General features: G+C 36.2%; 1 protein-coding gene across 2 annotated transcripts in view; it reads left to right on the top strand.

Annotated features, from left to right (window-relative positions):
• Positions 1 to 23,449, top strand: part of EDIL3 (EGF like repeats and discoidin domains 3) — a 269,638-nt gene that overhangs the window by 155,628 nt on the left and 90,561 nt on the right. For both annotated transcript variants that reach the window (XM_035563213.2, XM_035563212.2), the window contains one exon: positions 12,125 to 12,238. In XM_035563213.2, coding sequence (XP_035419106.1) covers positions 12,125 to 12,238 — 114 coding nt within the window. The remainder of the gene's footprint in view (positions 1 to 12,124; positions 12,239 to 23,449) is intronic.

Genomic DNA, 23,449 nt, shown 5'->3' with positions numbered 1-23,449 from the left:
CTCCTCATAAATCTATGATGTCTGCTCTGCATGGCCTTCTTGTCCTTCATCTACCTGGAAATGCTTTTCAGGATGATTTTTTCAACTAAGTTCCCACAAGTGGGAAGTTCTGGGACTGAACTGAAGACAAGTTGACTTTCCTGTAGTTGCACAGGTCCTTCCTCTTGCTTTTTCTGCTGTAAGGAAGTTTATAGTCATTATAGGGTTAAAGATTTCTATATAGTTATAATAAACATATTGATATGTTAGAGTTGTTAGTGTCCATGGCAATTGGTTAATCCTGTAGTAAATCATCCATTCATTTATTAACCTTCCATATAAATGATTTATAAACGTGCTCTTGATCTATTAAGTGTCCATGTATACTAAATGTAATAAAATGTAGTACTCCACAGTCACTAGAGGGGAAAAAAGGTTAGAGAACTATGCCAAAAGATCTTTCTCCTATTTACAGCGTTAGATTGTTTCTGTGATTAAATCTAACAATAAGAATAATAACCAGTAAAACATACATACACTTATGAGTAACTATGAGTATGAATTTGTGAGGTTAATACCTTACAAGTGGATTTAAGGTTAACACCTTATAAAGGGTAGAAATGACCTTTGTGCAGCTCCTTTATGTGCAGTTATGCAACGTATGCAATGCAATGTCCCACAGACAACTTTTTATGAGTGCAGAAATTAGATGTTTATAGATTGGCCCTACAGCAGTACACTTCACTCCATGTATATCTAATGTAGACATGTGAACAAATATAACCATCTGTTTTAGTCATTTTTGAACATCCATCATCATATCCTCCAGGACTTGTTAGTCTAATAACATTTTTCAAAACACATGCCATAACTGTACTCAGGTGAAAAAAAGATGTATCCCTACATTCACTCTATTCTGAAATGCATAAACAACTGCATTTTGAAAGAACACATTTGTCTTGGGATATGTGATGGGAAATATGCTCATTTACTGATCTGGTTTCAAAATTGCTTTGAAAATAATTGGACTTCTTGTCATGAGACCCCCTACACTTATTTGTACAAATAATCCAGTTAGAGGTTACAGTCTAATGCTGGATAATTTTTACACATGAAGCTGACAATCTAGGAACATTGCTTGTAATAAAGACTGATTCACAACTTGATTCACTTTTCAGTATGATTTTTTTCTTCAACTACAGCTAAAATGGTTTGTCAGATGCTTGTTATAAATAGCCAATTATTTTAATAAAGTTCATTGGAAATGAAAGGAATTGTTGCCTTAAAGACATGCTTCTTCACTGTAAAATTAAATGATAAATTACTTAATGGGATGAAGGTTTCCATGCCAGTATATATTAAAAATAATTAAATATGAAAAATCTTTTTTACTTTATATAAAAAACTTTTAAAGCACCAACTCTTAAAACTAATATGAAAGGTCCAGGGAATGTCATTCCAAAATTCTATTAAATTTAAATTACCTCAGCTGGAAAACCATTAAGTATGCATTTAAACAGGTAAACAGAAGATCAGGAAGTGCTGGCATAGTCCTGTGGTGGAAGTGTGACTGCATAGAGAAAATTTTTAATAACTTTTTAGTAGCTCCAACTGAAAGGTAAAAATTTTGCAAGACAGCAGTAGGAACATATTTGATTCATATTTTGTTGCATGATCAGAGCAGTTGTCAGGTTTTTGGTTTTTTTTTGGGGGGTTGCTTTTGTTGTTTTTGTTTTTAACTTGTTTTATGGGGATTTTAATACAGAAACATGGATAGAGAAGTATCATGGAAATATAAATGAAAATAAATCCACAGATATTGGCAGAAATGCAACAAGATGTACTGTGGCAAAGATTCCTGTAGAGCCCTACCATATTTAGGAGCTGATAAAATTGTTTGAAGTCAATAGGTACTTTTATACTCACTTTAGAAGCTCCTACTTGACTTTTATGAACTTAATTCTGTGATCTTAGCATCCTTTTACATAGTGTCCAGGGAGTTCTAAGAAAAAACAAACAAACAAACAAAAAAACCTTTTGAGTATAAAAATGTTGAAATTAATATTTGCTCTCTTCTTGGAACACCTGTGTGCTTCATAAAATGTACCTAAACACATAAAATATTGTATCTGTTTATATTGGTGTGATACATAAATGTTGCAGTATTCACAGAGATATCTGATGTATATTCTTATAAGTTGAGTAACAGTATTTTTCTATGCAAAATGCCAAAAATAATAGTATCCTGCAAAATATTCTGTTATGTCTTTTTCTTGATAATCTTCACCTTCTTCTACAGTTCATCTTTAGCATTATGACAACTGTGGTTATAGTTACTTTTGTATAGAAATTCACTCATAAATGATTTTGAACTTTAAATTGAATTTGGAAAAATTTATTCAGATGAGGGTAACAGAGGGAAAGTACCATTACAAAACATGAAGAAAGCTAGAAAAAGCTGTATATATAAAAAATATATCTGTCTTAAAGTGTGATTTTACACATAGATGCTACCACTCATTCACTGATGCTGTAACAGCATTACCATGAACAGGGGTGAAAATAATAGGTAGAATAGGTGCTAGATGAACTACAGGAGAAATAAATTATTCATGGTTAAAAATAGTGTTTTCTTAAAAATAAAGTTCTTACATTGCGTGCTTTTAAATGTCATAAAAAAAAAAGAAAGAATGAAAATATCCTTTCATCTTCACTCTAAAAACTGTGTTTTCCTTACAAATCAAAAAGAAGTCAGAGTTATAGCTAAATATTCCAATTTTCTTGAAACAAGTTGACCTAAAATTGTTTCAGAGACCTCTAATGGGGGAAATAACACTTGATTTTTTCCTAAGTAAGGAAAAGAATCAGTGTTTACAGGTGGCGTAATGTTTTTTTTTTATCTAAGATAACGTGTTATAAAAACACACTGAAAAAAAGTGGAAATTCATCTAAAGCCTAACAGAATGTAAAATTGCTTTGAAAGGAAAGCATGAAAAGCAAGGCCGTTATATTAGGAGAATGCTTAAGAGGCAGTTTCTGACAGAACTGGAGATGTTAGCAACAAAACTCTTCTCAAAATTGTTTTTGTTATATGATTAGACCTTAATATACATTGCTGGTTACAAGTTTATCTCAAAGTTCCTTATATAGTCAATCCAAAAATTCTGACATATCTAGACTTTATTTTTACTTCTTTGGCCTCCCTATGTGGGGTATCTCCTTTGAGTTCAGAACAAAACTTAGGTAAGTTTCTTACATGGCTTACTCTCTTTAGTAGAAAGATATGATACTATATACTATATATGGTACTGGATAATTCAGGAAAAATCCTAATTAAGAGATCTGTGATGTATTGTTCTGGAGGACATTTGCCATAATATGTCATATCAAATACTTGCAGGAGAAGGAAAACTGTAGAATCATGACAGTAGGGATAACATAATGTTTTGCCTTTAAGGATGGGGAGCAAGAGGCTAGTATTTTTTTTGTTCTCGAGCATAATGCTGTTTTCTGCTCTTTTTGAAGATCAGATAATAAGGATATCTGAACAGTGAATCACTTCAGTATGACATTACAGTTGAAGTTTCCTGCAGGTTATTTGGCACAAAGTTTTCAGAGCCTTCTGTGGTCAGGAAACTAGCTTTCAGAAAGCAATCAAACCACTAAATTTTAACAGATGTCTGTTCTGTGATGAATACGGATTGAATACATCTAGTTCAGATTTAATACTGTGTATAAAATTCAGAAATTTTATGGGAAGGTACTCTATTCTTTTGAAATGTGTAACTCGGTGTTGTACCAGTAATTTACTAGTGTTTGGTTTTATATTATTCTCATTAAATCAAGGAATTGTTATAGTTGAAGATATAGTTCATTTTTTGTTTACATTACAGCCAAACACTTCCTCAGAAACAGGTTAGAAACCTTAATGCTACAATTGACAATAAAACTGTTATTGTGGTATTTACTACTTACTCTTCAGTATCTTTTGACCAAAAGTTGGAGGTGATCTATCTGTGCTTCCAAAGTTTTTGGTGATGCTCACTGAATCTTTAAGTACATTTTTTTTGAAGTTTCTAGCTTTATAGAAAAAATTATGTTGTACCTCTACAATTTAAGATTGGTTTAATAAACCACAGGAGCATGAGAAAAAACAGTTGACAATTTTTGAGTGTAAATATTTTACCAAAATTAAAAAAAAAATCAAAAAGATTTTTACCAAAAATAAAAAAATATTTTACTACTTTTAAGCTAGACATGTTCTTCTGTATGAGAATCGATATAATCTTTCATTTGTATGATTTAACGAAGTGCCTCTCTGTTAAGATGGTCATACTAAATTATCTTTTGAATCAGATTCTTTGCCAAATAAAACTGGTAGTATTTCATTCATTTCTATGCAGATTCACCATGTAATACCTCAAAAAAAGTTGGCACTTGTAGAAATTGTTACAAATCTGTAATAATAAGAAAGAGTATATAATATGACTTTCATGGTATTTGTTATGAAAGTAGTAATGAAAAGTCTGAGTGTTTAAACATCAGGCTACTACAAAGTTCTGCAAGCGAGATCATCCACTTTTTTTTTTTTTTCGGTCTTATAGCACTTATGCATGTAATTAAGTCTTTCAGGACCAATATGCAAGAAACAAACCAAAAAATGTATATGGAGAATACTTTTAAAAAATCTGTCAAGAACCATCAAGTAACTGTAAGTAAAGCTAAGACTAAGGTCCAGGTAAAAGACAATTATTCCATACTGTGTTTCTCTACAAGTTTCCAAATGTAAATATATTTACATACACATTTCCAAATGTATTTACATCTGGAGACTTGCAGAGCACAGTGTTATTTAGAAACACACTTTTATTTTGGAATAGAATTCAACCAGTGAAGTTTGTAATTTTTCTGTTTGTTAATAAAAAAAAAAAAAATGGTTGGTTGGTTGGTTGGTTCTTTTAAGCCTCTCATATTGTAGCATGATCTTTATCATTTTACAGTTGTGGTTCTTCATAGAAGCCAGGTTATAACAGAGGTTATACCCAGTTTATCTTCTGTTTTCTATATATTGAATTGACTTCACTATGGAAAAAAAAAATATTTGCAGTTTTACTGAGGCACAACTGGGGTATGCCTAATGAATGCCCCCTAACAAGGGCCAAGTTGGCTTCCAGTGTGGAAGCTTGAATCATGACACTGTGGCTAAGATGGGCCATTTTTTTTATGAAACTAGAAGACTGATTAAAATATGAGTTTGATCCAAGATGAGCTGACAACATGATAGGGAAGCCAGAATAAGTATGAAATCAAAGAGTAAAGAAAGAATTTCTGTTGGCAGGAGGGAACTTCAGGAAGTCTGTACTGGAAGTGGTAGTGCTGGATCAAAGATAAGGGCTCAGGTGGCAGGAACTAGGATTTTGAGCTACGCAAAGAACAAGCAAGCAGGAGACGGGAACAAGGCACTGGTGTGCATTTACAGCCAAGAATCAAGCTGCGCTGGCAAAAACAACTGATCAAGCTTATTGGTCCCTTTGCCACAAAAAGTCAGGTTGATTTCACGTAACTTGCCAAATAACTCAAATTACTAGAAGTAATAGCTAAACATTTGATTATGACAGTTACATGACTAAAATGCATATTTTCTTTGACATTTTTTTAGGAAAGGACATGTGGTTGTATTTAGCAGTTAAAGTCCAAAATTAGGAATATGTATTTTTAGTTATGTTGGCTAGTACAATATCTGGTTTTACTCATGTTTTATTAAATAGAGTTTGGTTTGTTTTGTTTAAAAAAAAAAAAAAAGATATAATCCAGAAAACAAGGACTAAAACCCAGAACTCTGCTGCATAGTGATTCTCCAAATTAGTATGTAATAGAGTCAACCAGTCTCCTACTTGCCCAGTTTCTGACCACATAATTCTGTCCAGGTTGGATGGTGACTGTGCCTCAAATAGAAGCATGCATGCTAGCTTTGTAGTTGTGGTTTGACTGTAGGAAATGTAAGGTAGGAAATGTAAATTTAATCATCTGCAGGATATAGAGAAACCTGAACGTAGCCTTTACTTCCTAGTCAACTGTCTTCAAGCTATAATTCAAGCAACAATCTATTTTCAAAAAATGGTCAGTGTTTCTTTGTTCCTGCATCACAGTCAATTTCAAAGTCTGTCTTCAGAAGAGAAATCTTGAGGAAGGGCTTTTTTTGTTTGTTTTGGTATGATTTAGTTTTTGTTTGTTTGCTTTGCTTTTTAAGCTAACCTGGACACAATTTAGAAATACTGACTTTTCCCATGCTGGTGTTTAAGCCTCTCCAGGAGACCATTTCACTCAGCACTTAGCAGACTTCCTAGGTTCCTTCCCAAGGAAGTGAATTCTGTGGTAGCAGCCAGGTATCTGTGCTTTAGTTACTACAATGCGTTAGTATGAACTAAACTTTAAAGTATGGCCTGACTTTAAACCTGAAAACTCATGAGTAAACTACAGTGATTTCACTTTGTCTGTGCTTAACTTGCACATAAAGCACGCCCTGTTAGTGGAGGTAAATCAATTGCATTGTCAGTGAAGAATTCATATCTGACAACATGAAGATAGATTTTCTGTAAAAATCTTTAGGAGGAACTACTCCAGAAACTCTGGCCTTTAAAATTTCTATTTCAATTTCCTTAGGAAAATACGTCAAAGTTTAAATGGAAATATTTGTATTTCAGAAAAAAAAAAAAGAAACACTTAAGCCAGTGTAAAGTTTAGTATCATAATTGGCACATCTAGAAATTTGAACAAAAACCGTCCGCAGTTCTCAGAAACCACTTTTAAGTATGCTACATCTGCACATTCAATCAAATGAAATAATGAATAGTAAATTTAATAATTCTGTAGAACTTAAGCTCTTTTCTTTAACATGGTTCAGTTTACTATCTTTCCAGCTAAAGGTCTGTTCTTTTATCAAACACGATGGAAGAATGAGCTTGTCTTTCCTCATTTGTCAAATATGACATATTTGTTTGAACTGATGGGCTGAAGGTTCTCAAATTACTGAAATAAAATCACTGTAGGATCCAAGTAACAAATGTAATAATAGAAGACTTCATCTTTCCACACTGATCATAGCTAACTGCTCCATAGGGATAGAATACGAAGATTGCTTTAAAAATATCTGATACGTAAGGTTCAATCTGTTTTCTACAGGCAATATGAAATATGCTAGAAAGTTGTGCATTTTTCTACACATATTGCAATACAAATGACAAACTAGAAAGAAAATAAATATCTCGAGAAGATATTATCTTTACATAGAAAAGCTTTTAAGAGGATAAATTGCTACCTTTATTTCACCAAGTAGAAGATAGTTCATATGTTCACTTAATGTTTTTCAGTTCACAGTGACCTTGGTATTTTTCTTCCATGAATGTGTTAGCCTGTATTAAAATGATGAATAACCTGCTGAAAATGGAAGGTTAATGGGCTTTGCTTAAAAAGGCAAATAGGGAGCTGAAGTATCTTGTTAAATTTTATAAATACATATAAAGAATTTAATTTAGAACTGAGCAGGTCTGTTCTTTGGTCATTTCCCTTGGCAGGTTTTATTTCTAGCACACTGCTCTGTTCCTTCTCTACTTCCTCTTTAATAGACAGAAATTCAGCTAAGAATGAATTTTTATTAGTGCAGTACGCGATATTTTTATAGGCAACAACTAGTAAGACACGGGTGATTAAAAAGAAGCTCAGAGATCAGTAACCATCATTAATTTTAGTATAAAACTCTGAAATTTTGCTAGTTCAAAGAAATGAAACTAGCCTTCATGCTTAGCTGAAGGTCTGCCCCTGCATTTCTGATCATAGCAACATGAAGGTTACCACAGAATCAACGAATGGCCGGGGTGGGAAGGGCCCTCAGGGGCTCATGTGGTCCCACCCATTCTCCAGCAGGGCCACCCAGAGCAGGGTGCCCAGGCCCATGTTCAGGTGGTTTTTGGAGATCCCCAAGGAGGAGACCCCACAGAGTCTCTGGGCAGCCTGTGCCAGTGCTCAGCCACACGCACAGCACAGAAGTGCTGCTTGGTGCTCAGGGGAACCTCCTGTGCTCCAGTTTTTGCCCACTGCCTCTTGTCCTGGCACTGGTCACCACTGACAAGAGCCTGGCTCCATTTTTGCACCCTCTCTTCAAGTACATTGATGAATTCCATTCCCTTTCGCCCTCCCCAATCCCGTAAGCTTCTCTAGGCTAAATAGTCCCAGCTCTCTCAGCCTTTCCACACAGGAGACAGTTACAGTCCCTTCATCACCTTCATGGCTCTTCAACGGACTTTCTCCAGTATGTCAGTGGACTGCCTCCAAAATGTCTATGTCCCTTTTGTACTGGGGGGACCAACGTTGGACATAGTACTCCAGGTGCCACTATGTGGCAGCTAAGTGCCACACAGCTCTCGCTCACTCTCCCCAGGTGGGATGGGGGAGGAAATCGGAAAGGTAAAAGTGTGAGAACTCATGGGCTGAGATGAAGACATTTTACTAGGTAAATCAAAAGCTGCACACGCAAGCAAAGCAAAACAAGGAATTCATTCACTGCTTCCCATCAGCAGGCAGGTGTTCAGCTACTTCCAGGAAAGCAGACCTCATCACACCTAAGAGTTTGTTGAGAAGACAAACGCCATCACTCTGAATGTACACACACACCCCTCCTTCTTTTCCACTGCTTTTACTGAGCATGATGCCACATGGTAAGGGACATCCCTTTGGCCAGTCGGGGCCAGCTGTCCTGGCTGTGTCCCCTCCCACCTCCTTGTGCACCCCCAAACTCCTCGCTGGTGGGGCAGCACGAGCAGCTGTGGAAAGGCCTCTGCTCTGTGTGGGCACTGCTCTGCGACAACTAAAAACATTGGTGCGTTATCAGCATTGTTTTCGTCAAAAATACAAATTACAGCTTCATACAAGCCTCTACAAAGACAATTAACGCTATCCCAGCTGAAAACCATGACATCCTTCTAACCCAGTATCGTCTCTGAGAGCAAGGGCAGAAGAGACAACAGCAAGAGCACATGAATTTGATGAGTTTCTGTGATCTTTCCTCCTCATACACACTCAGCATTCATAGGTCATTCGATCAGACGAGTTGAAAGGTACATCCCTGCTTTTTTAACATTTACAGACTACTTTCTATGGCTGCTAGAACATGACTGAGCTAGATTTTTTTTTTTTGTAGCTTGTCTGATCAGTGGGTGGTATTTGCTGGTTTTCATGTGCTTTAGATGATTGAATGGGAGACAGCCGAGTCTTCTCTGAATATTGCCATTATGTTGTGCCTGGTAAGAAAAAAAGAATGTAAACTGTTTTCACAGGACAGCATGATACAGATGAAATGAGGTATTCTGCTGTAGTAATGGGGTGAACGAATGCAGAGAAGGGGATATGGATGACGAATGGCAGGAAACAGTGATAGCTAAGATGGGGGCCTGCTACGAGCTGAACACTTTGCATTACTGCACTTTAAAAGTGTTCCATTATTATCTTCTGACTAAAAACTTAGACAAACAGCTTTTATTTAAAACTCTTTCATTAGAGTTGCTTTCGGTTTGAGGTAGAATCTGGAAGTTAATGTTAAACCTCAGATTTAACACTTCCCATGAAACTCCATATAAGAACTAGGACACCTCCCTGCTGGAAAGTTTCCAAGAAGATATGACTGTCTCTCATATATGAGAAATTGGTGAGGAACAGCCATTTACATCAATACTTTGGATCTGTCTTCAATTTTTTCTTCATATCCTAAAATCATGCTTTCTCATCAGAAGTAAGGCAAAGATTTGCTTGGGCAATTTCCATTATACATATATATGTGTGTGTGTGTTTGTGTGCGTGTTAAAAATATACCAAAAATCTTCATCTTGCATACCTTCTCAGCAAAATATGAATAGACCATCACTTCATGAAAAGAAATAGCTCACAAAATGTTTTAAGTATGTTGCTTAAAAAGGTGTCTTCTCACCATAGTTTGGGCAGAGTCACATATATCTAATGCGTCATTATTCAAATAATGGTTTTGTGTAAAATAAGCAACTAGTTGTAAGGCAACTGTATCAACTATTTGTTTAAAATGCATTGTTCCTGTGTTCAGATACCTGTACTGTTCTTGTGCTTTGGGTCCTATGTAATCTACTTCATTTCTTGGTAGACTAATGTACATTAAGGAAATCACTAGAATCTGTGCAAATTTGCATATGTGCAGAACATCAATTAATTATACTGCAGTACATAATAAATGTTATAATCTTTTAAAATCTTACAGTATTTCTTTATCTGCTTGCAGATAAAGAAATGCTTGCAGATCTGTTTGCAGTACCTTTTCTTCTCAAATTTCTTATATCTGGAACCACAAAGGCAGAAAGTTTAATTTTGCCATAAAATCACCCTTAAAAAAAAGGACGTCTTTGGAGCATTCTAGTAAAAACAGATTTTGATTTTACCAACTTGCATCTCACTGAAATAGCACATATACCACTCTGGGTATGTGGAACAAATATTCAAGAGTGCAAAGGTTGGGAGGGGGCAGGAGTAATGGGGCAGAAGGACTAAGTGAAGAAGCTCAAAAGCTTATACATTTCTATCTTTGTGTATTGTGCACTAAAAAATTAATATTGGTACACACAGTAGCCCAGCTTAATTCATTCTACAAGAGTACTTGCAAGAGTCACTTGTTTCATTTGTAGCAAATCTTCCAACCTGACAGATACTCAGCTTTTAAATTTGCAGAAAAGACTGGAGATACAGACTTCCCCATAGGCATCACAAAATTCGTATCTGTGGAAGACTTGTGTATTAAAACACTGTTGGTTTTTTTTGTACTTAGATTTCTAGTAAATATAAGGTGTCAAATGAAACTGCAAAAGCTACGTATTCAACTACCAGAAATCAAGCAACTTTGTTGACAAAGCTGAATTCTGCCTCCTCTGCATAAGTCTTATCACGTTGGACTTAGGAAGTGGCATAGGATCCTCTTTAGTTTGTATATGCCAGTCCAAACCAATTTTGCATTTTGGAGACAGAAACAGATTCAACAGGACAGTATTAGTTCAATTCATAGGCCATTTGGCCCATCAGCTAATGCATCTAATTTATCTCTGTTAAGTGTCTTCTTATTTTAATATATTTCTGTGCTATACACCTGTGCAGTTTATCATCAGCTGCATCCAAAATGAACATGTACTTAAGGAAAAGTGAAGTGGAATTACATCACAAGCTAAAGATTGCTTTCTTGTTTGCTGTTTGCATTGTCTAATGCAACCAATTAATTGTATGCACTAATAAAGTTCTTTGAGACAATACTGTATAAAATCCACACATTTTCAGACTATATAGATTAAAGATAAACATACAGATAATTCTATGAGATATCATTATCTTTCATGTGTCTATTTGTGATGACTGAAAAATAATATTGCACTTTAGAAAAAGAACCTGATATTATATTTGAAGCTCACCACATTGAAAAACACGGAGGACTATTCGTGCAGTATTTGATAAGAAGTACTGAAAAAAGGAAATTCAAATGAAATTAATCACTTTTCTATCTTGAATTTCATAAAATTTTCAAGCTTCTAGATCAAGCCATTAGTTTCAATTTGCTCACTAAGGCATGCACAGAAGGGAAATTTTTTAGACAGTTAAACAACCTTGTCAATTAGATGTTTAATGAATTAAGATGAACTGAGAGACATTCTCAAATGGCATCTGTTGATAAAGAAGTAGCTGCATTTCTTGAAGTCGCAAGTGTCACTAATGAGTACTCTGTTAGGACTAATTAAATTTGTGTATTTAAGGCCAAGCTGTGACTTGTAGCTCTGATGTCCTCTAGAAGCTACAATGAAAATCCCTGAGCAAAAAATTCAATTCTGCTGTGTGATGGGACACAGTAAAACTTCTATAGGTATATGAAACTAGCTAAATTTATGAGAGACTGCTTTGATTTTTTTCCTAAAACTTGCCCTGTTTAATCATGTACTTTTCTGAGCATGTTTTCTGGGCAAAAGAATGAATGTATGTCTTACAATGTTGGTGTATAAATACTTTGTGATTTAGTGCTTTAAAATATGTGCTTATTGCTTTTAATTTTTTTCTTTGCTAATCCTGACGTTATCTTGTGTGCTTCTTGCAGATGTAAATGAATGTGAAGCTGAACCCTGCAAGAATGGTGGAATCTGTACAGATCTTGTTGCCAACTATTCCTGTGAATGTCCAGGTGAATTTATGGGGAGAAACTGCCAACAGAGTAAGTATTGCCATGTGTTTACATCTCTTTTTTAAAAAAATGTTACTATTTTCTTTGACAGAAACAACTACAGAATACTGTAGAAATATTTAACTGGTCTACAAATACATATTGCTTAAAATTAAAATAATCATGTTATTCTTTTCTGAATGGGGGAAATTTAAAAGATCAAATCAGCCGGGCATTCAAGTAAAGCATCAGATATGATGGAAACATTTGCATGGTAAAATTATTATGTAAGAGTCAAATGGAAAGCTGTCTGTAGAGTAAAGAAGAAAAATATAAAAACTGATTCGCACTAAGAGTTCAATCTATCCAAGTATTATGTCTTCAACAGTAGTTATTAGCAAATACCAACAACTGTAAGAGCAGGGCATGGAAATACAGTACTTCCTCTGATGTGTCTGCATCATCGGACTGTTTTCAGCTCAGGGGAATTCCTGAGCCTAAGCCTGGGCCTGCTCAATTGATTTGGTACCTGGAAGAATGGCCCTCAGAGGCTTGTTCTCCAAGCATTTGTTTAACTTCTTTTGAAATCACCTAAAAACCCATGATACCCTCTGGCAAGGTGTACCACAGATTGTCTACCCATTCTGTGGAAGGAAAACAACAGCTTTTGTTGTTGTTTTTTGACTCTGGCTCTGGTTTTAATTGAATATCATGCATAAAATAGGTGTCAGGCAAGTAAGGTACAGACCTGAAAGGAAGACAAAAGCAGCCAGGTGGGAGATGGACCACTGGTTTACAGAGAATTCACTAGTGGAGTTAATCCAGGAGCTGTCTGTCCTGGGAAGAGCTGCCTGTGCTTTTATGAATAACATTGATTATGAGCTCACTATAAAGATCAGATTCTGAAAGTCTGGGTAATCCCGAAAACCAAAATAAGATCAGACAGATTTTATAAAGATTATAAAGAGTTAAGGTAAAAGTAATATCTTACTTAAATCGGTATTTATAAAATACTTTAAAATATAGATATTTAAATACTTCAGTTATACCACTTTTTATTCATCTATATTCATATATATTCAGTATATTCATATGTACGTTATTCAGCTCAGTGTATGAAGAGTTATAAATAAATAACAAATGATTAACAATGGGAATAATGTTTGTATTGACTGGAGATCTCTGAACTACCCTTGTTGAGGAAACTAACCATATCCTTCTACTTCTTTGGCACAGCTCACAAACTTTTAGCACTCATCTGCTTTTGAGCTAGCTTCAGCACAGGTAGCATTAAAATGGTAACTCTCCTTTTTTATGCCAGCAATATTATTCTGCAGTATACCAGTTCCTATAGCTGGTGTTGTAAATATCCACTTTTTTCATGAGAAGTTTAGTTATGCCGTTACACCTAATTATGTAATTACAGGTAGTAATTACACATTCTAATTACACCATTAGAGTATTACACATATTTACAGTAATCATACAATTAAATACTGTTACACTAATTATGTAAATGACTGATTGCTGTCTCAGAATTACCTCACAAAGCTCAAGAATTGCTAATCCACATCACAGAATATGTAAAGTATCCTAGATAGAGAAGAAGAAAGACAAAAACATACCATGCAGTCAGCTTTCTTGTCATTGCAAGCCTATTCTCTAGGATGCATTTTAAATGATACATCTAGATTGTATATCCTAAATACCAATGCTTTGTAATACTGACCTGTTATGTTACTTCTCAGCTTGCAGTAGTTTGATGTTATTCCTAGTGCTTCAGATAAATTTTCAATTTTTTTATTTTTCTTTTAAATCCACCAGATTTCTCTTAGGTAGTCTCTTAAATAATTCCCTTCCGTTTTGGCTCATGTGTAGCACTCTTCAGATGTGAGACAAAGGTTATATTACACCCAGATTCTGTGAGCACTGTGGTACACTCACCCCAAATCCTTCTGACTAATCCCAAAAGCCTCCCCTAACAGCTAGTGCAGCTAGAGCTTGGAAGCATGAACTATATTTGGACCACCATGACCACCCCCTGTGTCTCCTTCTGCAGAGGATTTGGTATGGAGTTGCTTTCTAGGTGCTTAGCCATGTATTAAAGTTCTCAGAAGACAAGAAGGTATCACCTGGCAAGCTGATGTGCTTCACACTCCAACAGTGCTTCTGCTTCTGTGGGGCCTTTTTAGCTTTTATTTACCTGTTCTTCTGACTATGAAGTGCTGGCCTGACCTCTCAGGTTGTTTTTTGTTGTTGTTGTTGTTTGTTTTTGTTTGTTTGTTTTGTTTTTGATTTTTTCTTTTTGTTTCTGGAGAGGTTTAAATTCAATTTTCATTCTTCTCTATTAGCTATTGCTGTCTTTAGCCATTCAGGCATAAGTGATGTTAAAACCAGCTTTTACTCATTGCTGCAAAGCACAGGAGGAGGCACAATCAAAGTGATGTGGAATACAAGAGCACCTATTGCTTCAAAAATATTCAATTGTTCTGGAATGAGCTTATCAGCCTGTTAGAGAACCTTTACTGAGCATCTGGTATTTACAAAATTTGCCTGCAGATGTCTAGTAACCATAGAATAGAAAGATAGAACCTTTCTGCATCCTCTGGAGGTAAAAGCTAAACAATATTAATTGAACATTACTTTCCAGATTTCTTAAGGCCTCAGCACGTTCATTGTTACAGCTGCATCTCCTGTTCTTGTACTCTCTGAACCTATTTCTTGCTTCTGTGCTGAATGCAGGCTGTCAATGATGATTACCTCCTTTACAGCTTTCCTTAGTCTTGTGCCTCTATAAATAAGTACTAGTTCCAAGACAGATTATCCTGGGCCTGAATATTTTACTTTCTGGATTACAAAATTCTCTTGCAGGCAACAGGGAGCCACTTTCATTGATGTCAGGCTGTTTGCATTATTTAATATGCCTCTGTACTGTTAAAATCTCCCATGAGCAACATGGATTGTGAACTGCAGTAATTTGTGAGTAGTTCCACAGGTAATTTTGTGTTCAGTTTTTATCTAGGAGATGGTACTCTACGGTGGACACATCACAATTTCACCATTGTGCTTTTGGAGATATATTTTCCTGATTGCCAAGCATTACTGCCATTAAAACATATGGCAAATTTTCTCATGCTTTTTCTTTAAAGGTATAGATTAAATTAGTCAATATAAATATTTGTGACTTATACTATAGATCCTTCACCTCCTTTTCTGTGTATTCAATGTGCCCATGTGTAGGAAGACTACATTCAAATGAAGTGCTCCAATTTAATTTGTATAACATGTCACAAAACCTGCTCAGCAGTGTACCTGCACAATATTTTCCTGTGTTTTATGTTTTAGTACACTGATGTTAATATTACACTTGATCATCTTCTGCATTCCTCTCCATGGAAATAAAAGCAACAATTTTGTATTTAAATGAAAATGTACCTTCTTTCAGTGTCTTCCATACTGAAAAATTACCTAAAGACCTGGCAAATCTAGACAGAAAGAAGCTTTCAAGACTTCTGCTTGCATGCAGCCCTATACTCCCAGGCTGGATGATTTCTAGATGACCTATACATTATGACTTTAAACTGAATCAAGATTTCCTGTTGCTCTCTTATCCAATTCATTAAATAGGCAAGCTCTTGTAATTACTTTTTAATTCCAGAAATTTCTAAGCAGATTTTCAATACTTAGTAGGAAATGGAACAAAAATACCCTACCCTGTTCTGCTGCGTAAAGCAGCCTTGCTTCACTGCTTCTTTGCCTGTCTTGCAGCTTTCATGGCTGCTTTTTCTGAGCTGCCATGTTATCTGTTTGCATTGTTGTCCCAGCAAAAACTGACCCAGGAAATTTTAAAAAGTAATTAATGAATAAGATCAATTCCTTAATCAGGTGAACTGCATGGCCCCACAAGCACTAAACTGGTACAAAGGAATGTCATGGGTCAGAGCCTGGGCATAAAATCAAGACTTAACACCAGCTGAAAATGTTCATCAGCCTAATCAAGAGAGTAGATTTTTTAGTTCATGTTTAAGGCAAAGACAAGAATTCATTGTAGCTTTTGTATTTCTCTTATTTCTCTTCAAAGTTCATATTTGTAGGCTAGAATTTTCAGCTCATTTGCCAAGGATACTACAAACAAAAATTTGGTAAATATATACATTCCTGTTTGTCATTATTTGGATAAGTTCAGGACTTGGTGCGTGGAAAAATTAAGGAGATTATATGTGTTTGTGTACGTATACGTATGGGCATGCGTTACCCTTAGAAAACAATTTACTTTTTTAAATGTATGCAAGGTGGATAATTTATCATTCATACAATGTCCTTGCTAGTTTAGGGAATAATGTGTGGTTAGTCTTACAAAAATGTAAGAATGGAAGGATTTCTGTGCCTAAAAGAACTGTATCAATTTAATATAAAATTAATGCTAATACTTGATTTATGTCCTCCCAGGATTACATAAAGATCTTTTAAAAGAAACATATTAGAAATACATTTTGAAGCTGCAAGAGGGAAAACTTTCACATGTTAAATGTGATTTTAGCCCATGTAATTCAACTCAGTCTAGGTATTTTTTCATGTCCTATTTTGAACTTTTTATATGAACAATAGCAGGAATTATTTAAGAGGTTAAATACATGCTGAAAGACAGGCTAAATGCATCAGAAGTAAGGGTGATGCTTTTTATTCTTAACTATGTCAGCTTACCATGGATGGAACGCAATTTCTGTATTTACGTTGGACAAAAACCCTCTTGAATCTCTGGCTGAAACTAATGAGGTTTGCTGAGGCTGGGAATATGGTCTGGCTGACGTTTCTGTGGGGTATATTGATATGAAAGTGCAGAGAGGCAGAAAAAGGTATAGAAATGACAGAAAGCATTGTTGAAAATGAAATGTTCTCCCAGGCATTTCAATGACCTAGTGAGAAATATTAATCAATCCTTTAACACGTCTAATATTGAGTCTTCAAACAACAAAGCAAGGGCTGGCCCTTCTGCTGCTCTTTGTCCAGACATCTCATATAAGATGCAGAGGTGTGCAAAATTAGGCTCAGCAGATCAGAATGGTAGTTCTTCCTTTCAGCACAATGGGAAAATGAGACTGAACTCTCAGTATTTGATATTGAAATAAAATACTCAGCCCTAAGCCTCTGGGTGCATTTTTATCTTGCTGCCATTGTATTACACAGCAATGTCCCACTTTGAAATTTCATTTCTTAATATCTAATTTTGATCAGGCAGTAGTGGACACAATCTTTTCTCAGACACCTGACAGAAATTCATTGTAAGATATTCAGACAAGCCCTTAGGACCCAACACGTGTATTTTACCCATTTAATCATCTTCTTGCTACATGAGTCACATAGTGCAGTACGAGCTTTTGGGCTGTGTCAATAACTCATCAACCCCATTTTCAGGCAGCTGCAGCTTGACTTTGTGACATCTCATTTTAGCTTGAACCAACTTGTTGTGGAGACTTTCTTGCCACATTTCCTTACTTAAATCTGCTGATCTGCTTTGCTCAGGCATTGTGTTATTTCTTGACTCCTGGTGACCCCCAGTTACCCTCTGTAAAAAGGTAGGAAGGTTGCTCTGGGGTTCCTTCTCCTACCTGTCTTCCACCTATCTGCTTCTACAGCCTAAGGGGGAGATACTACCCACCCTTTTATTTAATGTTCTGTATTACTGACATTCACAAAAAGTAGGGAAGAAAAAATACTTACAAAAATATCCTCAGTTCTTGTGTAGGAGGAACTTTTATGTGCATTTTTATGTGTGCCAAAGTCTATGCCAATGTGTATTTCAGCATTTCTAAGCCTGAAAAGAAAAATTGCAACATAACATTATTTTCAAAGTAGCCTTTATAGGCTACTTAAGTCCCTGGTCTGGTCAATAATGTACATTCTTCTTTTACCCAAGTGAAATAATTTGCAGGTATGGCATTGGTACACTAAAAGGAAATAAAAGCCAGAAGAAGCAAATTATTATGACCAAAAAATAATTCCTTAAATGCATATAAAAACACCTTCATTAACAGCACCAATGATTATAAATATATGGAAAGAACAATTCACAGCTGCAGTAAGCTCAACAAAGTTCCCAACAGCCACATCACAGGACCATTTTAGCTGTTTCAGGTACAAGCCCAGCAGGAAAAAGTACCTTATTTCAAGGCTTATTATTTATAATGCATAAGTGATTTATTCCAAAATAAATTCATCATGGAGGGTGGCTTGAGATCTGAGTCAGACTGCTATGGTATGTTGCTCCCCCTTGGTGGACACAGAAATGAGCAATGAGAGTAAATCATTTTTAGGGCCATGCAAACCCTCATAATGAAACTGCTTTGAGGTTTACAATGGTTAATGTATGGGACACAAGGTTGGATAGAAGTGAGTATTATATAAACTTTGCAAAAGTTGGAGGTTTGGAAGTTGTTTCATGTTTTGGAGATTCCTTTGGACTTCGAATTTCAACAAAGCTGTGAAAGATGAAAATCCGCATTAACTGAAGAGAAAACAGAACAAAACATGGTTACGTGAGCCCTAAATGAAATAAAATCTCCAGGCTCAGCACAGCTCTCACCTGCAGTTTTCAGAAGGAGAAGGAAATGTAATATGCTCAGTGATCAACTTCCCACTGAGGCAAGATTCACAGCTCCTGCTGCTTTGGACAGACGGAGAGTCCAGCAAAGCTCCTGTTCCAGGCACTGGTGCAGTGATGTGTAAGATACGTGGGAGGGGAATGAGCGATGCTAGTAGGTTACATCTATTTTAGTCCCTGGCCACCACCATGCTCATTCCATTAGATGATCCAAGGGCTTACAAGAAAAGAAATTCAGAATGTCTCCAGCATCTCATCGTTAGTTGTGTTAAAAGGAAAACCTGTGTGTAGTCCATCACAACTTGGTGTGGGTTCAGCAGGGGAACAGCAGTCGATCACTGCCTGTCAGAAGAGAGGCAAACGTCTTGCTTCTGTGGCTGCAGACCACCGCATGAGCAGTGGCCTTCAGCCTGAGAGCTGCCCCAGGTGGGTGCACCCCTGCATCTTGGAGGATCAGCCACCACAGCATTACTTACTGCTGTCACTGGTATGAAAAAAAACTTGCAGCAACACAACCCTGAGAGAGAAAGCCTTGGTGTCTTTCTGTCCTGCTGCATGTTAATTGAGGCTCAGAAGGGTGCAAGTGAGTTTCAGAATCAAAGTGGAATTAAAGATTTTGAAATTCACAAGTAGCATACAGGATTATTTCTTTGCTGAGAAAAGCTGATGGAATTAATTTTAGTTCAAACACTTTTCCTGTGTATCAATGATTGTTTTCTAGTATTAATGCTAAATGTAATTTAGCTGGCTTTTGGTTTGGTGTAGTTACTTGGAAAATTTGTTTACAGACAAGAAATGATGTGAAACTTTTACAGATGGACAGATTAATATCCATTAGTGATCCAGCAAAATCTGTTTGATAGAGCTTCTCCATAAGTACAATTTTCCTTTGTTGGCAAATCTGTGCAGTTGATGGCAACACTGCATGCCTTCAATGAAGATCAGCTTCAGTGTATGTAGTCTGTAATACTTATATTGTAATATTTGTAATCTATTGCTGTTCTGATAATATCTATTCCAGTCTGTGCACCTGTTACTAAAACCTAATTTTATAATTCCTCTGTTCCTATTTTTATTCAATCCATTTAACCCATCCATGTTTTGAAATATAGGCATAGCAAAAAATTAACCATGTTGTAATTCATTATATCCAAGCTGGAGAAAAGCACATATTGATGGGAAAAATATCTTTCTCTCTGGATAGCAGTAAAATTACATACAGGAGATTACTTACAAATTTTACTGTGATTGCTGAAATCTCTTCCTCTTCTACATTCCTCTTTCCTGCCCCAGTCCTTCCAGTCTATGAATATAAAGTCATTAATACTGTCTTCTTGGATTCCATCACCACCACTATCATCACCACAAGGGAAAGCCCTAAAACTCCTTTTTAGTTAATTTTAATTTTAATCTTTAATTTTTCCTTCAGGTATGAGAGAGTGCACTTGAGAGAGTGCTGCTTTTTGTTCATTTTTAGACATAGTAAGTTGTTTCCTTGATAAAAAGTGTCAACAGGAAAACCTACGAGGGTTAGCCTCCCTTCCCAAAGCACGTGATGGAATCCCTTCAGCCCCTTCTCATGTGTGCTGAAGTTGGTGCTGGGTGTCTGACCCAGTTCTCCTCAAGGCAAGATGGGGCACAAGTTATGTGATACATTTTAAAGGCTATGGCTTAGTGTTAGATGTGTAAATATAACTGCTGGAAGTAAAATACGATTTAATAATGAAATGTGGCATATGTAGTTTGTGTGAGGCTAAATCCTTCTAGCTTTAATTGCACGTTGCTTTAAAGATTGAACCAATAGATTTTGATCCTATTCATTACTAGCATTTAGTCATCATGTACCCTGCATCATCTTTGTCCCCTCTACAACATACAAGGAGAAGCAGACCCCAACGAATTCACCAAAACAGTTTACGGAGTGGGAAGCTGCCTAAGTTAGCCAACTTGAAATGTTGAGGAAAAGTATAATTTTTATGAAGAGTGAAGACTGCACCTGTCAACAGTGTTTACCTTCGAAAGAAGTAATGCAGAAGAGTGTTTCGTCTTGGGAAAGCAGAGGTGTCACTATGCTGGTCTGTGGCCCAGAAAGAGGTCTGGGGAGAAGAAAATTCTGGTCTCTGATTAATTGACATCTTTTATGTATAGTGAAGCACCTTCAGAAGACGGTGTTGAGTTAAACTTATACCTCCTGCAAGACCCTCAACCCAAGCTTCTCCTTTTTGCAGGCTGAACTTCATCCTTCGTGTGGTCGGACACAAATGCATGCCTGATGAAGTTACTGCAATGAAGTGCTCATGTTCCTCCTTGTTCTGGATTTTGTTCTGAGGTTAGGTCCTCTTCTTCAAAACAAGAAGTTGAGGAACAATGAATTTCTCCTGCTCTGTCAATCCTACCGCAGTTCAGCTAGCTGATCAGCAACCAGCATTGCAATGCACACATTTATCCAAAAGGATTTCAAGTCACGGAAGACTTTACATAGGGTAACTTACACAAGAAAGGCAGTAAGATGTTTCCAGGTCACATAGGCTCTTTGCATTGGTGCTGAGGAAATAGGATGAAGAGGTTATTGCAAATTTAAATGGGAGGTGTACATTTTAATACCATATTATTAATATTTTTTTGAGAAGTCATTATGGATAGATAGCATAGTTTAGTGTAATCTATGCAGTATTGAATTAAAATAATCAAACAACTTGTCTGTGGTAATTACACTGTAATTTTGCTGAGTAACTTTGTTGTTTATGTGGTATTTCATAATACTAGTATTTTCAGCACAGTGGGGTTTCCTTGCTCTTTCTCAGCCACCAGAACCTAACACATCAAGATGAAATTGCAAACAGAGTTATGCTGGTTTATGTACTGCTGACAGGTAGCTTCCCCTTTGCCATTTGATATAGGATTTTGTGATTTTTTTCTCTTTAGTCATAAGAAGTGAAAAATAGTAAGTTAATCTATGTATTTCCAAACGTCTAGGCATTTTGTGAGAGGATTGTATCCACAAATCAAAAATTTATTTATGCTTTACTTATCAAAAAAGGAAAATGCTAAAAAAAATGGATTTTGGTGAGTGGATGGTGTTTTCTAATATCTTCCACCTCTTCTCTAAACAGCTGCAACAAAAAAATCATACCTATCTAGTGGTTTCACTGACCACGTTTCTTCTGGGGGACTACAGAAAAGGGAATATTGTTTCATAGCTTGTCAGCTTAGAAATACAACCCTGTTCTTGGCAGTCCACTAACAAACATTTTTATGTCTCTATAATATTAAATTATTGGATAATTAGGTTTTCTACAGGATGCTGAGTAAAGAGCCTATAAACTATATTAAAAGGAGATGCCTTCTGAAGGAGTAGCTTTTTAAAGTCTAGTTTCTATTCTTAATTGAACCGTTATACTTATTCATTATGTATACAGTGTGTTTTCCTGGGGAGTGATTTTTAAATAGTCTATTTACATGAATGACATAATGGATTTCTAGCTAAATTTCACTACTGTTCTATTGTAAATTTCTTAAGAACATAAAACCCATCATACTTAGTCAGATAGTTCACGTCTGTCTGGTTTACGGTTATGTCTCTGACAATGGCAGTGACAAACATTATTTAAGGAGGGAAGGTAGGTTTGAGAACTTTCTGTCATTTGTTGCTCTCATGTCTTCTCCAGGTCAACAGTTCCAGCAGTGGGAATATCAGAGGGTATGTCCCTGGACCATCCTATTGTGCCTGAATTTCCCTAGTTCCTTTTTGAACCTGTTGGTTCTCTGTGTGCCTCTAGAAGGCTCCAGAAAATCACTGCCTACTGTGCAGAGAAGTAATTTCTTTTATATGTGTTAAGCTGATTTCCTGTGAATTTCAGTGACTACTTCCTATTTTCTGTATTCTGGATGTGATGAACAGCACTGCATTCAGCTTGTCCATTTTTCTGTAAAGTTCACTCATATCTGTCCTCAGCCTTTTCTTCTCCAGCTTGGGAAGTCCTAGTTTTATTCCTTTTTCCTAAGATACCTGCTGTTTCCCTTTAATCATTTGAGTTGCTGTTCTCTGTACTTCCTCCTGATCTTCATGGGATATAGAGGCTAGACCTGTACATGTTATGTGGTCACACCAGAATTTCATACACCTGTAAAATGATAGTCTATGCCTTGTTCTCCAGGCCTAACTTTTTTTTCAGCTCTATTTTGGCAGGAGCTGTAGCTGCAATTTGAGCCAATGACTTCAGAGAACTCTTGATGATGACTCTGAGATCTTTGTTTTAAGTTGTGATGGCAATTTCCAAGTTCAGTATTGTGTAGGCACAGTTTATTTTTTTTTGTTTGGTTTGATTTTTTGTTTGTTTGTTTGTTTTCCTAGGTGTGATATCTTCTATTTGTGTACACTGGGGATCATCTGTCACCCTTTTTACCGCTCATTAAATTTTTTCTGCCATTCTGGAGCTGCTCACCATCAAAGTAGCATTTGATCAAGAGACTTTAATAGCTTCAAACTTGTCAGTTTCCCCATTCACAATTTTCTCCAGGCCACTGATGAGTAAAACTGATGCAAGCACTGATCACTAGGGGATCCCACTGCTGACATTTCATCCTGAAAAGCTGCTTCCTATTCTTTAATTAGATTTCAGTCTATGGAAGGACCATATCCCCACTCACTGGCAAAAGCC

This window comes from Cygnus atratus, chromosome Z (genome assembly GCF_013377495.2).
Source record: "Cygnus atratus isolate AKBS03 ecotype Queensland, Australia chromosome Z, CAtr_DNAZoo_HiC_assembly, whole genome shotgun sequence".
NCBI classification, from domain to species: domain Eukaryota; kingdom Metazoa; phylum Chordata; class Aves; order Anseriformes; family Anatidae; genus Cygnus; species Cygnus atratus.
This window is presented reverse-complemented; position numbering and strand designations above follow the sequence as displayed.